At 42.6% G+C, this 20,710-nt stretch overlaps 1 protein-coding gene across 2 annotated transcripts in view; it reads right to left on the bottom strand.

The window, feature by feature from the left end:
* Positions 1 to 6,300: 6,300 nt before the first annotated feature.
* The window catches only part of igsf21a (immunoglobin superfamily, member 21a), a 270,253-nt gene continuing 255,843 nt past the window's right edge, over positions 6,301 to 20,710 (bottom strand). The window contains exons 7-10 of one of the 2 annotated variants that reach the window (XM_041888425.2): positions 18,513 to 18,619; positions 16,117 to 16,309; positions 13,595 to 13,633; positions 6,301 to 6,468 (exon numbers count right to left, since the gene is read on the bottom strand). In XM_041888425.2, coding sequence (XP_041744359.1) covers positions 6,386 to 6,468; positions 13,595 to 13,633; positions 16,117 to 16,309; positions 18,513 to 18,619 — 422 coding nt within the window. In that variant the 3' untranslated portion in view covers positions 6,301 to 6,385. The remainder of the gene's footprint in view (positions 6,469 to 13,594; positions 13,634 to 16,116; positions 16,310 to 18,512; positions 18,620 to 20,710) is intronic. The other variant, XM_041888426.2, reaches the window with a different exon arrangement.

Below are 20,710 nucleotides of genomic sequence, written 5' to 3'. Positions count from 1 at the left end.
ACATCTCTGTCAAGCTTGAGTCCTGTCACTGTCACTGCAGTTAAGCTGTCAAATTGTAATTTGTGTTGCCGATAGCGACACGCTTGACCGAGGCCAGGGTCATAACAAAGAGCTGGGCCGGCAGCGATGCGATGATCTCAGGGAGGTGTGTCTTGCAGGGAACCATTTGACCGGTGTCCTCTGTGACATAGACACTATTTGGCCATCTGATAGCATATGCTCCAGATGCCCATAAAGGAATCCGGATTCAGCAGGCACAGTTAGTCGTGAATAATTCACTGGTGTCACACAAAGGCAGCTCATTCTCCTTACTGCCTCCGCCGTCTCAGGTGTACCATTCAGGAGCACTGCAGAACAAAATGATTGCCAGCATGTGCAGTGTTGTATGGAGACACTTTCACCTCTTCCACTCCTGTGATATGATATGGACAGGAAATGGGAAACGTAAACAGTTTAAACATATTACCGTAAGGGTTATTCTTGGAGGATGGGTGGAGTGTGTAATAGATTAAGATAATGCAAGGTAGGATGAGGGGAAAGTGAACTTGGTGGCCATACATGACAATCAGAGGGCGAAATTACATAAGGTAATTCTGATTACAAGTTTAGCACAGACGTGTGAAACATTAAAGCAATTGATGTGTACATGTGTATTTTTTGCTGTACTTATGAAAGAAATATATTGCATACATCACAAGCATGATTATATAGATTTCCTCTGTTGGCCATCAGATATGCATGCCCTACAAATAATCTGAACACGACACAAACACAATAGAGCCAAGATGTCACACAATATCAATTATTCAATGTGGTGTGCTTTTATTTGGTCCTTTGTCTCTTTTATCATGGATGGGCCTTCAATGAATATCCACATACAGTGCATTTTGAAAGTATTCAGACCCTTTCCCTTTTTCCACATTTTGTTATGTTACAGCCTTATTCTAAAATGGATGGAGAAAAAAAAATCCTCATCAATCTACACACAATACCCCATAATGACAAAGCAAAAACTGTTTTTTAGAAATGTTTGCTAATTTATTAAAAATAAAAAACAGAAATACCTTATTTACATTCAGACCCTTTCCTATGAGACTCCAAATTGAGCTCAGGTGCATCCTGTTTCCAATGATCATCATTGAGATGTTTCTACAACTTGATTGGAGTCCACCTGTGGTAATTCTATATAAGGTCTATATTAGGTCCCACAGTTGACAGTGCATGTCAAAGCAAAAGCCAAGCCATGAGGTCGAAGGAATTGTCCGTAGAGCTCCGAGACAGGATTGTGTCGAGGCACAGATCTGGGGAAGGGTCCCAAAACATTTCTGCAGCATTGAAGGTCCCCAAGAAAACAGTGACCTCCATCATTCTTAAATGATCTGGCCACCCGGCCAAACTGAGCAATCGGGGGAGAAGGGCCTTGGTCAGGGAGGAGACCAAGAACCCGATGGTCACTCTGACAAAGCTCCAGAGTTCCTCTGTGGAGATGGGAGAATCTTCCAGAAGGACAACCATCTCTGCAGCACTCCACCAATCAGACCTTTATGGTAGAGTGGCCAGACGGATGCCACTCCTCAGTAAAAGGCACGACAGCCCGCTTGGAGTTTGGCAAAAGGCACCTAAAGGACTCTCAGATCATCAGAAACAAGATTCTCTGGTTTGATGAAACCAAGATTGAATTCTTTGGCCTGAATGCCAAGCGTCACGTCTGGAGGAAACCTTACACCATCCCTACGGTGAAGCATGGTGGTGGCAGCACCATGCTGTGGGGATGTTTTTCAGTGTCAGGGACTCAGAGACTAGTCTGGATCGAGGGAAAGATGAACGAAGCAAAGTACAGAGAGATCCTTCATGAAAACCTGCTCTAGAGCACTCAGGACCTCCGACTGGGGCGAAGGTTCACCTTCCAACAGGACAACGACCCTAAGCACACAGCCAAGACAACACAGGAGTGCGCTGGGACAAGTCTCTGAATGTCCTTGAGTGGCCCAGCCAGAGGCCGGACTGAAAATAGCTGTGCAGTAACGCTCCCCATCCAACCTGACAGAGCTTGAGAGGATCTGCAGAGAAGAATGGGTGAAACTCCCCAAATACAGGTGTGCCAAGCTTGTAGCATCATACCCAAGAAGACTCGAGGCTGTAATCGCTGACAAAGGTGCTTCAACAAAGTACTGAGTAAAGGGTCTGAATACTTATGTAAATGTAATATTTCAGTTCTTTGTTTATAATACATTTGCAAACATTTCTAAAAACCTGTTTTTGCTTTTTCATTATGGGGTATTGTGTGTAGATTGATGAGGGGGGGGGGGGAACAATTTAATCCATTGTAGAATAAAGCTGTAATGTAACAAAATGTGGAAAAGGTCAAGGGGCTGTAGATCTGTACTTTTTGTAAGTTAAAGACTGGATACATCCTTTCCTCAGGTGGACTCTGAGAAACATGATTAGGAAAACAAATGAGTATATTCTGAACTCACAGAATTGATCATTTTGTAAACAAAGTAATGATGTGCATTTTATTCAGGCAGAATAATTAAAGTAATTAAAACACAATTTGCTCATTTCCTAATGCATCCATCATAGCTGATGGAGCTGTTTTCTAAAAAAGAACTAAACAAGTATGGAGGTGCCTCTTGAATCCAAATACACGATACTGAAATAATGATAGTTACAATTTATCATTCATATCCTCCCCTCATACTGTTCCCTAGCTACACAGCACTCATCTCTAAAACAATTGAATGTGTATTGTACTCAGGGGTGGACTGGGACAACAATTAGTCCCTGGCATTTTATCCACACAAGCCCACAACTCTGTGCTCCCCACCAATTGTTTCGAGCAAAAAAAAAAAAAAAAAGATCTGGAAGTGTTTTCCTGTTGTAGAATTGTGTTTATTTTTTAAGGTTCCAAACATACGTTATTTTCTTAACCAATCTAGTGACTAAATGACAGCATAGGTTTGAAAAATAATTATTGGTAGTCTTGGATGCTAGCCAGGGAGAAGTTACAGGAGAGAGGGGTGGTGCGGAAGTAACATTGGTAAGGCTAAGCTTGAATAGTAATTGAAAATTGTGAAAAAACTTATCCTACTACATTCCCATGAAAGTGAGATGAGAACATTATGGTTAATATAGCTATTATGTGATCCATTTTAGTCTGATTAATATTGTAAGGGAAAATATTGTGGTTGGAACATTGCAATGTTGACGCATGGTTCATTTTCTTAAATATCAAACCTTATTTATTAAATCGACACAAACTTGACATGATGGCTGATAGTACATTGTTGAAAGTAACGAGCATTACAAACCATAAACGTGGAAATACGACAGAAATTGTGCACTTCTCACCTGCCGTTACTTCCTTCCCAAGCCTGTGTTACTTTGGCCCCACCGGCAGGTACAAAAGTAAATTTGCGATACTTCCGTTCTCAACTTATTTAATTTCAACTCAATTAACCTAGAAATGAAATGACACTTGCTAATGGTAGAGGACATATATACGTTGTTTGTCATAAAATATGGTAGCTCTATCAATCTCTGAGTAAATAGGAAAGAAAAATAAGTGTTACTTCCATCCCGGTTCTCCGTGCTGAAACATAACATTGGGCATTACAGTATAGCGTTTCTCAACCATTTCTGTACCAGTGACATTTCACACGCTCGCCACAACATATCTCAAGGCCATATCAAATATCTTGGTTGTGAAATAGTTGCTATTGAGCTGAATATTGACAGTTGAGAAGAAAGAAATATATACCTTCAGAAAGCTGATACCATCCTCGCTTCGACAGGGAAAAGGGGACAAAGCTTCCAAAGCTGTGTTTTTACTATACGATCAGAGCGCATTTTTATCTCCAGTGCATGCGGGGAGAGGAGAGTGGCTTACTCGTCCAAGGCACTGCATCGCAGTGCTAACTGTGCCACTAGAGATCCTGGTTCGAATCCAGGCTCTGTCGCAGCCGGCCGCGACCGGGAGACTCATGGGCGGCGCACAATTGGCCCAGCGTCGTCCAGGGTAGGGGAGGGAATGGCCGGCAGGGATGTAGCTCAGTTGATAGAGCATGGTGTTTGCAATGCCAGGGTTGTGGGTTCGATTCCCACGGGGGGCCAGTATAAAAAATAAAATAAAAAATATATATATATATAATGTATTCACTAACTGTAAGTCGCTCTGGATAAGAGCGTCTGCTAAATGACTAAAATGTAAATGTAAGCCCATGGGCTGCCGGCCATGTCACTTTTTAAATTGTTTTATTTGTATATATATAAAATATTTGTGTGTGTAAATTTCAACCAGCCCACCTATTTGCCAGAATTGCCAGATGGCCAATCCGCCCGTGATTGTAATTTAGCAAGGTGAGACGACCCCATCCTCAGAAGGATGGCTCTATCCGTTCTATTCTATTAAGCCCTAAAAATCTCCCCTCTTACCTCCCTGCTGGTTTTAGCCTTAATCCTTTAATACACGGTGTATCTAGAATAGCTTAAATTGCAATTCTCCTGATTTTCTGATGCAGGATTATTTTGCAGTAAGCAAACCCCTCACAGTGTGACAGTGGAGAGTATAAACATACAGAGCAGCAGAAAGGGGTTAATGACAATGTCAGAATGCTGTTTATTCCAACCTAATTATTTCCAGAAACTGGAGTGATTCAGAGGCCAAGACAGAGTTGAAAAGTTGTTGTGAAGGGCAGCTAAATCTTGAGTTATTTGCCAGCTTTAGTGTAGATATTCTGTAAAGCAAAGAAGGCCCAAGGGATATTCTGGGGGTAAAAACCTCTGGAAGGATCATCAAATATTCCTGCCAAATGGATGTATTCCTGCCAAATACATCCATATACACTTAACCATGACCTCAAAGTAGAGTAACTAACGGTTGATGTATACAGTAGATTCTTCATTGTTCATCATATACTGGGATGGGATTATGCTAAAGGATTGTATGTATATTGACATCCTGTTATCCAAGATGTGATTAAGCAGGCCTTTAGAATTAAGAATGAATTAAGTAGGCCTATCTTCCATGGTAAAGACAATAAAGTAGTTTACTGCATGTCATTTTAAACACAGTTAGGTTGTAGAAGTAAAGTCAAGCCAAATGATTTGATAATCTCTCAATTTTAATACAGGTGATATGAAACAAATGCAACAACCCTGTTTACACTCTGCGTCGGGTGAGCATCTTCCTGGAATGGTGGATAACATGATCCTACTAGTAGATGTCAGGGGGAAGAGTTACATATTGTACACAACGCAGGTCACTTAAAATAGTATGCAACAAGTAAATAACTGGAGTACAGGCCAGTGACAAATGAATGCATTGTTGAGCACTGCAACACACGAAAAGGAGAAATAATTGTCAAACGTCACATGCACCACAACCCCGAACGGCAGACACAATGTAAGATACTGTATTTGCATTGTTTTTTCTATCCTCATTTAAAAACTTGCCACACAGATGAAGATACTGAATGAATGGAATAAGAAATCTGTAACCGATTCTGTCCTGACAGCCTATAGGATTATCTCTTGAAACAGCGATAAAGGATGAGAAAATACAAACAAAGGCTGTGAGCTGCTGCAAACCCTCCCAACTCTTCACCAACCAATCTTAACCTGAACCCATAAAACCTCAGATTATCTTCAATATTTACGCAGATGTACACAAACTACACTCAAAAAGAAGATTATCCATTTTCTCTTTGCGTTTAGTGCTATTGCACATCCCAAGCCATCCGAAAAAAAGAAAAAAAAGTTTAGCAATACAAAATTATGTTTTCATTTAGTATTTTGTTTCCAGTTGTTCATCTGTAGTTTAAAGATGGGGTACAGCACAGCCCAGTGAATGGGACAATTGGATGGGGTCAATGTGGTGGGCCCGCCAACACCAGTCGGTTTGTGTCTCTCTCCACAGTCAACACCTGCAACGTTTGAACATACCAAAACAAACCCAAATGCTTTTTCTTTTCCTTTTTTAGCAACTGATTTTTATTGATCAACAGGCAGAGGTGGGACAAGAAACCAAAAATAAGGTGTGGTCAGGGGAAGGGGTATACTGGAGGTGGTTATTCTCATGTTCAGTACGTTATGCTGTTTTCTTTATATTATAATCTTGGTTATTATTTCATTACAAAAACAGAGTGGAGGGCCATCAGGTGGTGGCACTGGTTCCTGAAAGACTGACGCATGGAGGGCCTGTTGGATGACTGGAAAAGGCTTGCAGGACAGTGTGTGTGGTGTGGGTGTGTGTGTTGGAGGGGCTTGGGATATGTTTGTGTGTGTGTGTGTGTGTGTGTGTGTGTGTGTGTGTGTGTGTGTGTGTGTGTGTGTTTGTTTTGTGTGTATTGTGTATGGGTGCATTGTGTGTGTTGGCTGTAAGGTTTCACGTCAGTTCCACAGTCACTGTGAGGACCAGGGCCAGCACCATCCATATAGGTCCGAGCACATCCACGCGAGGGGTTCCATCTGCAAGGGCCAGAGGAAGAGATAGTCAGATCACTATTTATAATATCCAATCACTAGACACACACAAACTAAACTAAATATAAATAATTAAGACAAAACAGACTTGAATTTCAATAAAAACACTGATCAGGTCGTTTTTTCCTCTGCATAATTTAAGCTAAATGCAACCAAATCATGTACTGACAGAGCAGATTTGGTCAGATGTTATGCCCTGGTAAAGGCTTTCAAAACAAGGACAATTGGCAATTCTGGCTCTTTGCTTTTATGGCAACTTAACCACATTCTCCACAAAAATTATTTTGCTTCTAGAACTACACTTGAAATAGCCTCATGTTCTCCAGTTGTAGGATTGCAATAAAAACAACTACTACGGCCACTGCCTTCACTCCTTCCCTTGTGTCTCTATACCTCAGTTAATTTCCATTATCAACAATATTCTAAAACATTTGTTAGGACAGCGAGAGCATTTAAGCTCTGACAGAGATGGAAGAGGAGCGGGGTTTGTTGCTCTGCTCTGCTGTGGCCCCTGTTCTGACTGACTGATAGGGTGATCTTCCCACACACACACAGGGGGAGGAGTGGGCCGATCAGCCACTGAGCGTTCAGAAACGTGTGCGGCGACCTCTCGGGCCGTGTTCTACACCAATTTGACTTGCATGCGAGGCATGTCTGTGCCTCGCACTGCCTCGCACTGCCTCGCACCGCGATCAGTGGCTTCCATGCTGACCTGATTCTGTCCTTGCTGTGGCACACCTGCTCCTGTGCTTGCCGGATCATTTGCATATTCAAATATACATCCGTAAGATATGGCAAGCAGAGCAGCAGAAAGAGAAAGAGACAGAGAGCCCTCACATCCCTCTGTGCTTCCTCTGACAATCCCTCATCTTTACATATGATAATCTGAGGTGCTGCAAATGAGGCCCCACAGTGGGTATGAAACAACCCTAATCTCACAGTTCTCACAAAGTGATAAAAGTGGATAGTGACTGAAACATGATTTTATCTGAACATAGAGTGGAGAGATTTTTGGTTAATCTGTTCTTTTGTGTTGATGATAGAATGATAGACATGTATTCACCTGTCGTCAGTTTGCTTATCCATCAAACCCTAACCAAGAAGTAGCTAGAAGTCCTTTGTTACTGTGCCATTGTGGATACAGATTGCATGCTTGTCATCTCAAATGTCTTCAACTACAGTGGCTTGCGAAAGTATTCACCCCCCTTGGCATTTTTCCTATTTTGTTGCCTTACAACCTGGAATTAAAATATATTTTTTGGGGGTTTGTATCATTTGATTTACAAAACATGCCTACCACTTTGAAGATGCAAAATATTTGTTATTGTGAAACAAACAAGAAATAATACCAAAAAACGGAAAACTTGAGCATGCATAACTATTCACCTCCCCAAAGTCAATACTTTGTAGAGCCACCTTTTGCCTTTGGCACATCTAGCCACTGGGATTTTTGCCCATTCTTCAAGGCAAAACTGCTCCAGCTCCTTCAAGTTGGATGGGTTCCGCTGGTGTACAGCAATCTTTAAGTCATACCACAGATTCTCAAATGGATTGAGGTCTGGGCTTTGACTAGGCCATTCCAATACATTTAAATGTTTCCCCTTAAACCACTTGAGTGTTGCTTTAGCAGTATGCTTAGGGTCATTGTCCTGCTGGAAGGTGAACCTCCGTCCCAGTCTCAAATCTCTGGAAGACTGAAAGAGGTTTCCCTCAAGAATGTACCTGTATTTAGCGCCATCCATCATTCCTTCAATTTAGGGCGGCAGGTAGCTTAGTGGTTAAGAGCGTTGTGCCAGTAACCGAAAGGTCACTGGTTCTAATCCCCGAGCTGACTAGGTGAAAAATCTGTCGATGTGCCCTTGAGCAAGGCACTTAACCCTAATTTCTCCTGTAATTCGCTCTGGATAAGAGCGTCTGCTAAAAGAAAAACATCCCAACAGCATGATGCTGCCACCACCATGCTTCACTGTGAGGATGGTGTTCACGGGGTTATGAGAGGTGTTGGGTTTGCGCCAGACATAACGTTTTCCTTGATGGCCAAAAAGCTCAATTTTAGTCTCATCTGACCAGAATACCTTCTTCCATATGTTTGGGGAGTCTCATTTTACATTTTAACATTTTAGTCATTTAGCAGACGCTCTTATCCAGAGCAACTTACAGTTAGTGCATACTATTTATTTTATATATATATATATATATATATATATATATATATATATATATATATATATATATATATATATATATATATATATCATACAGTGGGGAAAAAAATTATTTAGTCAGCCACCAATTGTGCAAGTTCTCCCACTTAAAAAGATGAGAGAGGCCTGTAATTTTCATCATAGTCATCACATCAACTAGAAGAAAAAAATCCAGAAAATCACATTGTAGGATTTTTAATGAATTTATTTGCAAATTATGGTGGAAAATAAGTATTTGGTCAATAACAAAAGTTTCTCAATACTTTGTTATATACCCTTTGTTGGCAATGACACAGGTCAAACGTTTTCTGTAAGTCTTCACAAGGTTTTCACACACTGTTGCTGGTATTTTGGCCCATTCCTCCATGCAGATCTCCTCTAGAGCAGTGATGTTTGGGGCTGTCGCTGGGAAACACGGACTTTCAACTCCCCTCCAAAGATTTTCTATGGGGGTTGAGATCTGGAGACTGGCTAGGCCACTCCAGGACCTTGAAATGCTTCTTACGAAGCCACTCCTTCGTTGCCCGGACGGTGTGTTTGGGATCATTGTCATGCTGAAAGACCCAGCCACGTTTCATCTTCAATGCCCTTGCTGATGGAAGGAGGTTTTCACTCAAAATCTCACGATACATGGCCCCATTCATTCTTTCCTTTACACAGATCAGTCGTCCTGGTCCCTTTGCAGAAAAACAGCCCCAAAGCATGATGTTTCCACCCCCCATGCTTCACAGTAGGTATGGTGTTCTTTGGATGCAACTCAGCATTCTTTGTCCTCCAAACACGACGAGTTGAGTTTTTACCAAAAAGTTATATTTTGGTTTCATCTGACCATATGACATTCTCCCAATCCTCTTCAGGATCATCCAAATGCATTCTAGCAAACTTCAGACGGGCCTGGACATGTACTGGCTTAAGCAGGGGGACATGTCTGGCACTGCAGGATTTGAGTCCCTGGCGGCGTAGTGTGTTACTGATGGTAGGCTTTGTTACTTTGGTCCCAGCTCTCTTCAGGTCATTCACTAGGTCCCCCCGTGTGGTTCTGGGATTTTTGCTCACCATTCTTGTGATCATTTTGAGCCCACGGGGTGAGATCTTGCGTGGAGCCCCAGATCGAGGGAGATTATCAGTGGTCTTGTTTGTCTTCCATTTCCTAATAATTGCTCCCACAGTTGATTTCTTCAAACCAAGCTGCTTACCTATTGCAGATTCAGTCTTCCCAGCCTGGTGCAGGTCTACAATTTTGTTTCTGGTGTCCTTTGACAGCTCTTTGGTCTTGGCCATAGTGGAGTTTGGAGTGTGACTGTTTGAGGTTGTGGACAGGTGTCTTTTATACTGATAACAAGTTCAAACAGGTGCCATTAATACAGGTAACGAGTGGAGGACAGAGGAGCCTCTTAAAGAAGTTGTTACAGGTCTGTGAGAGCCAGAAATTTTGCTTGTTTGTAGTTGACCAAATACTTATTTTCCACCATAATTTGCAAATAAATTCATAAAAAATCCTACAATGTGATTTTCTGGAAAAAAATTCTCAATTTGTCTGTCATAGTTGACGTGTACTTATGATTAAAATTACAGGCCTCTCTCATCTTTTTAAGTGGGAGAACTTGCACAATTGGTGGCTGACTAAATACTTTTTTCCCCCACTGTATATACAGTGTTTTGTGATGAAACAAAGGTGTGGTTGAATTTATTCTGCCACTGTGTCTTCTTATTGTCTCGGCCTTAGGCCTATACAGTGGGGAGAACAAGTATTTGATACACTGACAATTTTGCAGGTTTTCCTACTTACAAACCATGTAGAGGTCTGTAATTTTTATCATAGGTACACTTCAACTGTGAGAGACGGAATCTAAAACAAAAAATCCAGAAAATCACATTGTATGATTTTTAAGTAATTAATTTGCATTTTATTGCATGACATAAGTATTTGATACATCAGAAAAGCAGAACTTAATATTTGGTACATCAACCTTTGTTTGCAATTACAGAGATCATACGTTTCCTGTAGGTCTTGACCAGGTTTGCACACACTGCAGCAGCGATTTTGGCCCACTTCTCCATACAGACCTTCTCCAGATCCTTCAGGTTTCGGGGCTGTCGCTGGGCAATACGGACTTTCAGCTTCCTCCAAAGATTTTCTATTTGGTTCAGGTCTGGAGACTGGCTAGGCCACTCCAGGACCTTGAGATGCTTCTTACGGAGCCACTCCTTAGTTGCCCTGGCTGTGTGTTTCGGGTCGTTGTCATGCTGGAAGACCCAGCCACGACCCACATCTTCAATGCTCTTACTGAGGGAAGGAGGTTGTTGGCCAAGATCTCTCGATACATGGCCCCATCCATCCTGCCCTCAATACGGTGCAGTCGTCCTGTCCTCTTTGCAGAAAAGCATCCCCAGAGAATGTGCAAGTTTTTGCAGGTTTTCCTACTTAAAAAGCATGTAGAGGTCTGTAATTTTTATCATAGGTACACTTCAACTGTGAGAGACAGAATCTAAAACAAAAATCCAGAAAATCACATTGTATGATTTTTAAGTAATTAATTTGCATTTTATTGCATGACATAAGTATTTGATCACCTACCAACCAGTAAGAATTCCGGCTCTCACAGACCTCTTCGTTTTTCTTTAAGAAGCCCTCCTGTTCTCCACTCATTACCTGTATTAACTGCACCTGTTTGAACGCATTACCTGTATAAAAGACACCTGTCCACACACTCAATCAAACAGACTCCAACCTCTCCACAATGGCCAAGACCAGAGAGCTGTGTAAGGACATCAGGGATAAAATTGTAGACCTGCACAAGGCTGGGATGGGCTACAGGACAATAGGCAAGCAGCTTGGTGAGAAGGCAACAACTGTTGGCGCAATTTTTAGAAAATGGAAGAAGTTCAAGATGACGGTCAATCACCCTCGGTCTGGGGCTCCATGCAAGATCTCACCTCGTGGGGCATCAATGATCATGAGGAAGGTGAGAGATCAGCCCAGAACTACACGGCAGGACCTGGTCAATGACCTGAAGAGAGCTGGGACCACAGTCTCAAAGAAAACCATTAGTAACACACTACGCCGTCATGGATTAAAATCCTGCAGCGCATGCAAGGTCCCCCTGCTCAAGCCAGTGCATGTCCAGGCCCGTCTGAAGTTTGCCAATGACCATCTGGATGATCCAGAGGAGGAATGGGAGAAGGTCATGTGGTCTGATGAGACAAAAATAGAGCTTTTTGGTCTAAACTCCACTCGCCGTGTTTGGAGGAAGAATAAGGATGAGTACAACCCCAAGAACACCATCCCAACATGGAGGTGGAAACATCATTCTTTGGGGATGCTTTTCTGCTAAGGGGACAGGACAACTGCACCGTATTGAGGGGAGGATGGATGGGGCCATGTATCGCGAGATCTTGGCCAACAACCTCCTTCCCTCAGTAAGAGCATTGAAGATGGGTCGTGGCTGGGTCTTCCAGCATGACAACGACCCGAAACACACAGCCAGGGCACCTAAGGGGTGGCTCCGTAAGAAGCATCTCAAGGTCCTGGAGTGGCCTAGCCAGTCTCCAGACCTGAACCCAATAGAACATCTTTGGAGGGAGCTGAAAGTCTGTATTGCCCAGCGACAGCCCCGAAACCTGCAATATCTGGTGAAGGTCTGTATGGAGGAGTGGGCCAAAATCCCTGCTGCAGTGTGTGCAAACCTGGTCAAGACCTACAGGAAACGTATGATCTCTGTAATTGCAAACAAAGGTTTCTGTACCAAATATTAAGTTCTGCTTTTCTGATGTATCAAATACTTATGTCATGCAATAAAATGCAAATTAATTACTTAAAAATCATACAGTGTGATTTTCTGGATTTTTGTTTTAGATTCCGTCTCTCACAGTTGAAGTGTACCTATGATAAAAATTACAGACCTCTACATGCTTTGTAAGTAGGAAAACCTGCAAAATTGGCAGTGTATCAAATACTTGTTCTCCCCACTGTATATTTTATACTGGCCCCCCGTGGGAATCAAACCCACAACCCTGGCGTTGCAAATGCCATGCTCTACCAACTGAGCTACATCCCTGCCGGCCATTCCCTCCCCTACCCTGGACGACTTGTGCGCCGCCCCATGGGTCTCCCACATGCCTTTTGGCGAACACCAAACGTGTTTGCTTCTTTTTTTCTTTAAGCAATGGCTTTTTTCTGGCCACTCTTCCGTAAAGCCCAGCTCTGTGGAGTGTACGGCTTAAAGTGGTCCTATGGACAGACACTCCAATCTCTGCTGTGGAGCTTTGCAGCTCCTTCAGGGTTATCTTTGGTCTCTTTGTTGCCTCTGATGAATGCCCTCCTTGCCTGGTCCATGAGTTTTGGTGGGCGGCCCTCTCTTGGCAGGTTTGTTGTGGTGCCATATTCTTTCCATTTTTTAATAATGGATTTAATGGTGCTCCGTGGGATGTTCAAAGTTTCTGATATTTTTTTATAACCCAACCCTGATCTGTACTTCTCCACAACTTTGTCCCTGACCTGTTTGGAGAGCTCTTTGGTCTTCATGGTGCCGCTTGCTTGGTGGTGCCCCTTGCTTAGTGGTGTTGCAGGTGTATATATACTGAGATCATGTGACAGATCATGTGACACTTAGATTGCACACAGGTGGAATTTATTTAACTAATTATGTGACTTCTGAAGGTAATTGGATCCGTTATTCATTTTTTTGAATTTTTTGAAACAAGTTATTTTTTTCATTTCACTTCACCAATTTGGACTATTTTGTGTATGTCCATTACATGAAATCCAAATAAAAATCAATTTAAATTACAGGTAGTAATGCAACAAAATAGGAAAAACGCCTAGGGGGATGAATACTTTTGCAAGGCACTGTACATCTTGAAAAATGTGTGAGAAGCACAATGGTCTTCATGGCTGCCATACTTACTGTTCGGATTCTGAGTGTTTTTCATCATGGCCGGATTTTCTGTGGAGAGACATGAAGGGGAATCGGAGAGAGAGGGAGAGAGAGACCGAGACCGAGAGAGAGAGAGAGAGAGAGAGAGAGAGAGAGAGAGAGAGAGAGAGAGAGAGAGAGAGAGAGAGAGAGAGAGAGAGAGAGAGAAAGAGAGAGAGAGAGGGAAAATAAGTGAGGAGATGATGAGAAAATAGAGAGCTGACATGGGTAGACGGTCTAATGATTCTGAACTCTCTGTTCCTAAAGCTCATGGAAAATAACATCCCACTGGTGAGTCTGTATTAATAGAGCTGTGAACATTGGGTACTCTGGCATAACAAGTTAGAGCAGCAGTTAGAACTGTGGTCTGAGGGTGGGACAAGAGGGCAATAGCAGAGCTCCTATTCTAACAAACTCCCCAAACTGCTGGTGTTTTAGCATCCACATGTGATTTCCCAACTCAGTCCACAAAGACAGAGAGAAATCAGTGGGTTTGTGACAGCCCGCCTCTTCACTGCTGAGTCACTTCAGTGTAATCACCGAGGGTATTATATCTAAGGTGCTTGGAGATGTGCATCATTAAGATATGAGCACTGCTTTCTGCCAGTGGAGAGTCTCAATAACATCCCATCCTTATACTATATTATACCTGATGATGTATAATGAACAGTTAGCCAAGTGAGCAGAGCTCCAAATATCCACCCTGCCCATGGAGAGAGAAGTGTCTCATTTCAAGGCCACGGGGGACGGTGCCAAGGTCTCTCAATCACCATTTAGCTCCCCTAAGCATGAGTGGAAGCCATCTAGGATATAGACGTAGACAGATAGCCTACACCACACATAGCCAATGACACCTGAGGGTGCATCCGGATGTTAAATAAGCATTAGTGCTCTTTCTACCAAAACACTCCCCAAGGTAACACCTCCCCAAAGTGGCAGTTTCCCTAGAAGGAGGCTCTTTGAGCTCGTCCAACAATTTGTAAATTTCGGACATTTTCTAAACCTTGCTCACGGAAGGATGTCAAGGTGGGAATTTATCAAATGATGGACAGATCGTTTCTTAGTTGCATTATGACAGTGCAGGCAGATTACTGTGGGGACACATGTCCTGTGAATATGTTAACCCTGGAAACTAGCCCTTGAACATATGAACACAGTTAGGGTCCAATATACACTGAGTGTACAAAACATTAGGAACACCTGACTTGCACCCCCTTTTTTACCCCAGAACAGTCTCAATTCATCGGGGCGTGGACTCTACAAGGTGTCAAAAGCGTTCAACAGGGATGCTGGCCCATGTTGACTCCAATGCTTCTCACAGTTGTGTCAAATTGGCTGGATGTCCTTTGGGTGGTGGACCATTCTTGATATTCACGGGAAACTGATGAGCGTGAAAAACCCAGCAGCGTTGCACTTCTTTACACACTCAAACTGCTGCGCCTGTCTATCATACCCCATTCAAAGGCACTTAAATATTTTGTCTTGCCCCATTCACCCTCTGAATGGAACACATACACAATCCATGTCTCAATATTCTCAAGGCTTAAAAGTCCTTCTTTAACCTGTCTCCTCCCCTTCATCTACACTGATTGAAGTGGATTTAACAAGTGACATCAATAAGGGATCATTGCTTTAAACTGGATTCACCTGGTCAGTCTATGTCATGGAAAGAGCAGGTGTTCCTAATGTTTTGTACATTCAGTGTATATCAGTTCCATCTCTTGCACAGCAGTTATCTCTAACATGAGAGTAGAGAATATATAATACATAGGAGAAGTCCTTCATCCTCGGTGCAGCGGATTTGATTAAAACAGAGAAGCTATGATTGACAGGCCTCTGATGAGTTTTAATTCCAAAGGGCTCAAGGGTAAACACATCCAGGGCAGCAGGACATACAGCACAGGAGTAATAGAGTCAGCAAACAGTCCAACTACCCCACATCAACTAAAGCAAACTGGGACTGCGATAAATAGCACATCATGAAAAGCCTGATCTAGCTTGCACGTGGTGGGTCGTTGAACAAAGAGGTGGGATGACACTGTGAAATAAAAAATATCATTTATTCTATTATGGGCCTCTCATGTGATTATTAGCAGTCAGTGTTGGAGAGAATGGGTACAATACACACTGCTTGTGGCATTATAATGGCTGTTGGATTTCTACTCACCCAGATGAGAAGCATTACTCACTTATGTAAATCAACCTTTGTTGGAGAGGCATTGTTGAGTCATTTAGTGATACAATCACTTATTAATAATGCACTTAGTTTGCATAGATAATTCATATCTAAAAATGGCCACATAAATCTATCTTTTTTTAACATAAATGCGATGCTTAACACTGTATGTGGATGAATAATATTAACAATTTTAATGGTGTTTGAAATAATAATAAGGAGATTCCTTTGAATAGTGGGAATAAAATATCCCATGAATAAGAATTAGTGTTACGTTTTTGATTCTCTGCAATGCTCTCTAGGATTAGAGAATATGGTGATGAGTTTGGACACGTACCAAAGACGATGAGGCGAGTGTGCGTGTCCGTGGAGCCCAGGGGATTCTGGGCCGTGCAGCGGTACATGGAGCCGTTGAGTTCAGCTGGCACTCTCTCCAGAATCAGCTCCTTTCCATCCCACTCGGCACTCCCGTCCAGTAGACGGCCCCCGACCCGGGTCCAGGTGAAGAGGGGCTCAGGGAAAACCTCATTCTATCAACAGACCACCCCAGTGTGTGTGAGGGAGGGAGGGAGGGAGGGAGGGACAAGCGGTGAAAAAGAGATAAGTCCCAGCCAAAAGATTAAGAACAAAGGCTACATGAATAATACAAGCTCTATTTCCCCCTAATGCAATGGTGAGTTAACAGCATGCATTAATAATCAACACTACATTTACAACATTTTTCTCATTTTCGTGCCTCTTCAGAGAGTTTCCCACACAGTTTAAAAATATTCCCCTTTTCAAAAGGGTTGTCATGGTTATAGCTAGATATTAAGAGGGCTATTCTTCCTCAGAGAAGAAGCCTCCTGCTGTCCTCCTCTGGATATCTTTTCTGCCATCTGCTGGATACAGACATGTTATTAGAATCACGTCAGCTGGAGAACACGTCAGCAGGAGAGGGGAGGGTGTTAAGTAGAGAGAGTGGTATGAGGGGTTGTGGTGCTCAAAGGTTATTCAGAGGGAACAACACATCATCGGGAATTATGATCACTCCACACATGGTCAAAGAAGAACTGGATAGGGGACTCTACTGTTTCATCTAGTCTGCACTGCAGGACTGAGGGCCAAATCTGTTGCTGTCATGCATCTTGGGTGAAAGGGCACAAAGAGATTGACAAACAATTGACGTCTATTCCTGAAGAAAAGTGTGATGCAACAGAATGAAATTCCATTAAGATAAACTTACTGTTAGTGATAATCTGACTAGATTTTTTTTTAGCAATTAGAAATGTGACATCCCAGCCCTTTTAAAGAATCTATGGCGACTTGACTCTTGCCACTTTGTGTGACCCATAGAAATGCTTTAATGAACTGAATGTCTGCCTTGACGAGCTGGTGTGTCATCGTTCTGACTAAGCTGGTGTGATTTGTGTAACCTTCCAAAAACGACTGCGCTGATAAGAGTTCTTGAACCTCCGAATTCACATGATGACAGAAGTGAAAGGGGTTTGTTGATCCGGGGCAGTCTCATGGCATAAGGTCACATCAAGATAAAAAACATTGAAAGGTCCGAGTGAGATCTTCCTGTCACATATCCCCAACGGCCTTAGAGAAACCAAATTAAGAAGCCCAGCCCCAATGAAAGAGTCAGTGCCTTTCTCATCTTCATATGTATTAACACAGATTGGGGACCAAGCATATCAATGGAAAGAAAGGCATAACCCTGCACTGTGTGATTATGTATAATTATGATACTATAAACCGTAGGGGATACTGATATATTTTTTATCACACTATGAGAAGGCAAGAGAGGTAAAATATGTTTTAGCACTAAATCTTATTTACTAGAGAAACCCCAGAGTCTTGGTCCAGTGAAGGATAGGGGAGATTTACTTTGGGATGAATCTCCATGCACTGATGCCTGCTTCCGAAGGGCCCAATTGGCTGTATGTCCCAGTCAAGCCTGTTTATAGTGACCATTCTTAACACTATTCGAAGGACAACTTCAAATACTATGAAATCAGTGGGTGGAGATACTCGTATACATCTGCCCAGGTTTCAGCCTGCTGCACTAAACTAAACTTAAAGGTCCATTAGCATGGCCTATCAGAATTAGCCTTGTCCTCTCCACCTGGCTGGCTCTAGCAGGCAGCGCCACCACTGTGTCATCCCTACTCCTGTCACTGAGATGGGGATCAGCTAAATACCATTCACACTGCTGGAAAGATTGTCTTTTTTTGACAGAGGATGATAGTTAAAAAAAGAACAAATCCTAACTGGAATGCCCTAGCAGGAACAAACCCTCACTCTGCTCTGCTGAGGAATCCTCTAACAGCTTGACATGGATGCCTGTTGGCTTAAGGAGATAGACTTAAGAAAACAACAGAACACCAGAGAATTGGAGGTATCCATAAACAAACAGATTTGGAAAGGGTTATTCATTTTTCATTGAAATAGTTTAATGCCTTGAGGCATAGGCAGTACGCAACAGTGAATCAGAAATGTGAAAAGATAGGAATATTCCCCCCCAAAATTAAAACCAGTCACTTTTTCCAATAGTGCACTTATACTTTTTCCACAGAACAACAAACAGTATGCTAGGCTTAGACCGAGAAGACGTATGGTATATCCCTCACCCTGTAAGAATGGTCACTATATCAGAAAACTCGACAGGCTTAACTGCACATCTCCCCTGTCCCCTCCTATCCCAAACTGAACATGGCTCTCCGGTTTCATAAACCCCCATGCACTTACCCCAGGAACCCCAGCGCCTACCTGGAATCCTTGCACAGTGATGCGCACCGTGTCCCCTACCTTTGCCCTGGTGGGGGTCATCAAAAGCTTGGGGCCCTTAGGAGCCGCTGGGAGAGAGAGAGAAAGAAAGAGAAAAGGAGAGAAAAAAAGAAGTGTCATCCCAGTGGCATGTCAAGTAAATCCAGGAGGCACCTTTTTAGTTTGGAGAGGGGTAGAGAGGGAGAGAGAGGCAAATACAATTTCCTGTCAATTAAGGTCATGGTGCAAGACCCTAGGGACCTCCATGTCCTTTCATCAACAGCTAAGACCACGGTGGATTTATTTCCCCTTGGAGAGAGGGGACTAAATTGGATAGATAGTCATTACTGGAGGAGAATCGGAGCTCCCCAGGAGGAATGTGGAGGCAGCGAGATAAGTAATACTCAGAGTACCTTGTCTTGGTACAGACAGGAGTCCCCAGATGATATCCATTAGGTTTCTACTGAAACAATGGACTTTTCAGAAGAGGGGAAAGGGAAGCTTTCATATTCTTCACTTTCAGAGGGGCCTTTGGATTGTGTATGGAGCAGATTGAATGAAGACATTGAGTGATTTGCATATGATTTAAGATTTAGTGTCATCTGTTAATCTACTGTATGTAACCTTGTTGATGTACTGTACAGCACTGTAGTAGGAGGACAGAGAGTAATTTTGTGGTGATGTGGCCATCATCGTGGGTTAAATTGGATCTGCATAAACTGGTTCTGCATTGTTTGAGTTGATTAACAATTTCCCTCTAGATAACCATATAGAACGCTGTGTGATCCCGAATGTTATACAATGAACCAAATACAAGTGATGAGATTTGGTTGGGTAAGGGGAATCCTAAATAGGTCAGAGATGCACGCACAAGTCTAGTTATTCAGGAACCTTACAATGAATCAAATGCACACTTCTCAATATAAATCAAGTGCTTGTTTCAATTGATGAGTGAAACTAAAATAAATAAATAAATAAATAGATAAATGACCTCAATTTCACACATAAATCAAGTCACAAAGTGTTGGCCGAACCAAATGAAGCATCCCTATTCTTGGGAAGTCACTGAATCTTACCCTGCATCTGGCTAATGGAATAGGAGTTCCTCTGTCACATTTGAAATGGGGATTGGAAATATGCATTGCACATATATATCAAGTCAGTGGACTCTTTTAGATAACAGGATCTCCTTCCTTCTCCTTCTGTTGCTCTCTTCCAGAGACATGAATCAGATGGAGGCATCACAATGTAGAGCACGGAGTGGTGAAACAGACGCAAGACTAGCGATACACATGAGAGATTAAAAGCTTGTCAACACAATGACAACAATGACATCACTACAGTTACTACGTTGAAATGAAATGGAGGAATGAATCATGTGTAAGAATAATATATCTGAAAAAACTGGGCAGAACTATTGTCGAGCACCTGTATTGTGTTAGGCCTAAAGTAGCCATATCAATCATCGCCCCATAAATGAAAGATATGACATTGAACCAAGCTCATCATACACATCAAAATAACAGTATTATGCTTTAAGTGGTCTCAAGTACATGATGAAGATGTCACCTTGCCAGTTATCTGAGGAGTGTGATTGCTAGGCTGCCTGCTTCCCACCTCCCACTTTCTGTCTGAAGGGTATTTTCAGTATTGGTTTCATGGCGTCACAGTCCTTGCTGGCACCGCCAAGAGGATGATTGTTGATTTCTGGGACCCACTCCAACAACGACAGTTGGCGTCACACGTCATCACCTTAGATTAGGACAGCATGCAATGTGACTGACATACTGCGCCACCCAGGAAGGCCCTGGCCTCACAGGGAAATAAGTCCTGGTCTCCCAAGACGTCAGCCAGCAACCCAACCTCCTCTCTTTACAGCATGGAACTGTTTTTTTATTTTTTTTATTTTATTATTACAGCATGGAACTGTTAGCACTGTGATGGGTCAGTGCACACACAGTGCCCTCAGTAAACAACAGCGCTCGCTGCATCAGGTGTGCTTTGTGATCCAGCCAAACATCAGCAGGCCTCTGACTCTACAGATTTGGATGACTGCAGATAACTCGAAAATAGACCGAGAACCTGCAGTATTGGCTGGTTGAGTGGTTTGACTGTGTGGTAGAGAGAGCGAAGACAGAACCAACAATTGAAAAGGAGTGACTGTAGGATCATTGCGTCAT

Source organism: Coregonus clupeaformis, chromosome 10, assembly GCF_020615455.1.
Source record: "Coregonus clupeaformis isolate EN_2021a chromosome 10, ASM2061545v1, whole genome shotgun sequence".
In the NCBI taxonomy this organism is placed as follows: Eukaryota; Metazoa; Chordata; class Actinopteri; order Salmoniformes; family Salmonidae; genus Coregonus; species Coregonus clupeaformis.
Note: the sequence above shows the minus strand (reverse complement) of the source record. Positions and strands in the feature narration are given on the sequence as shown.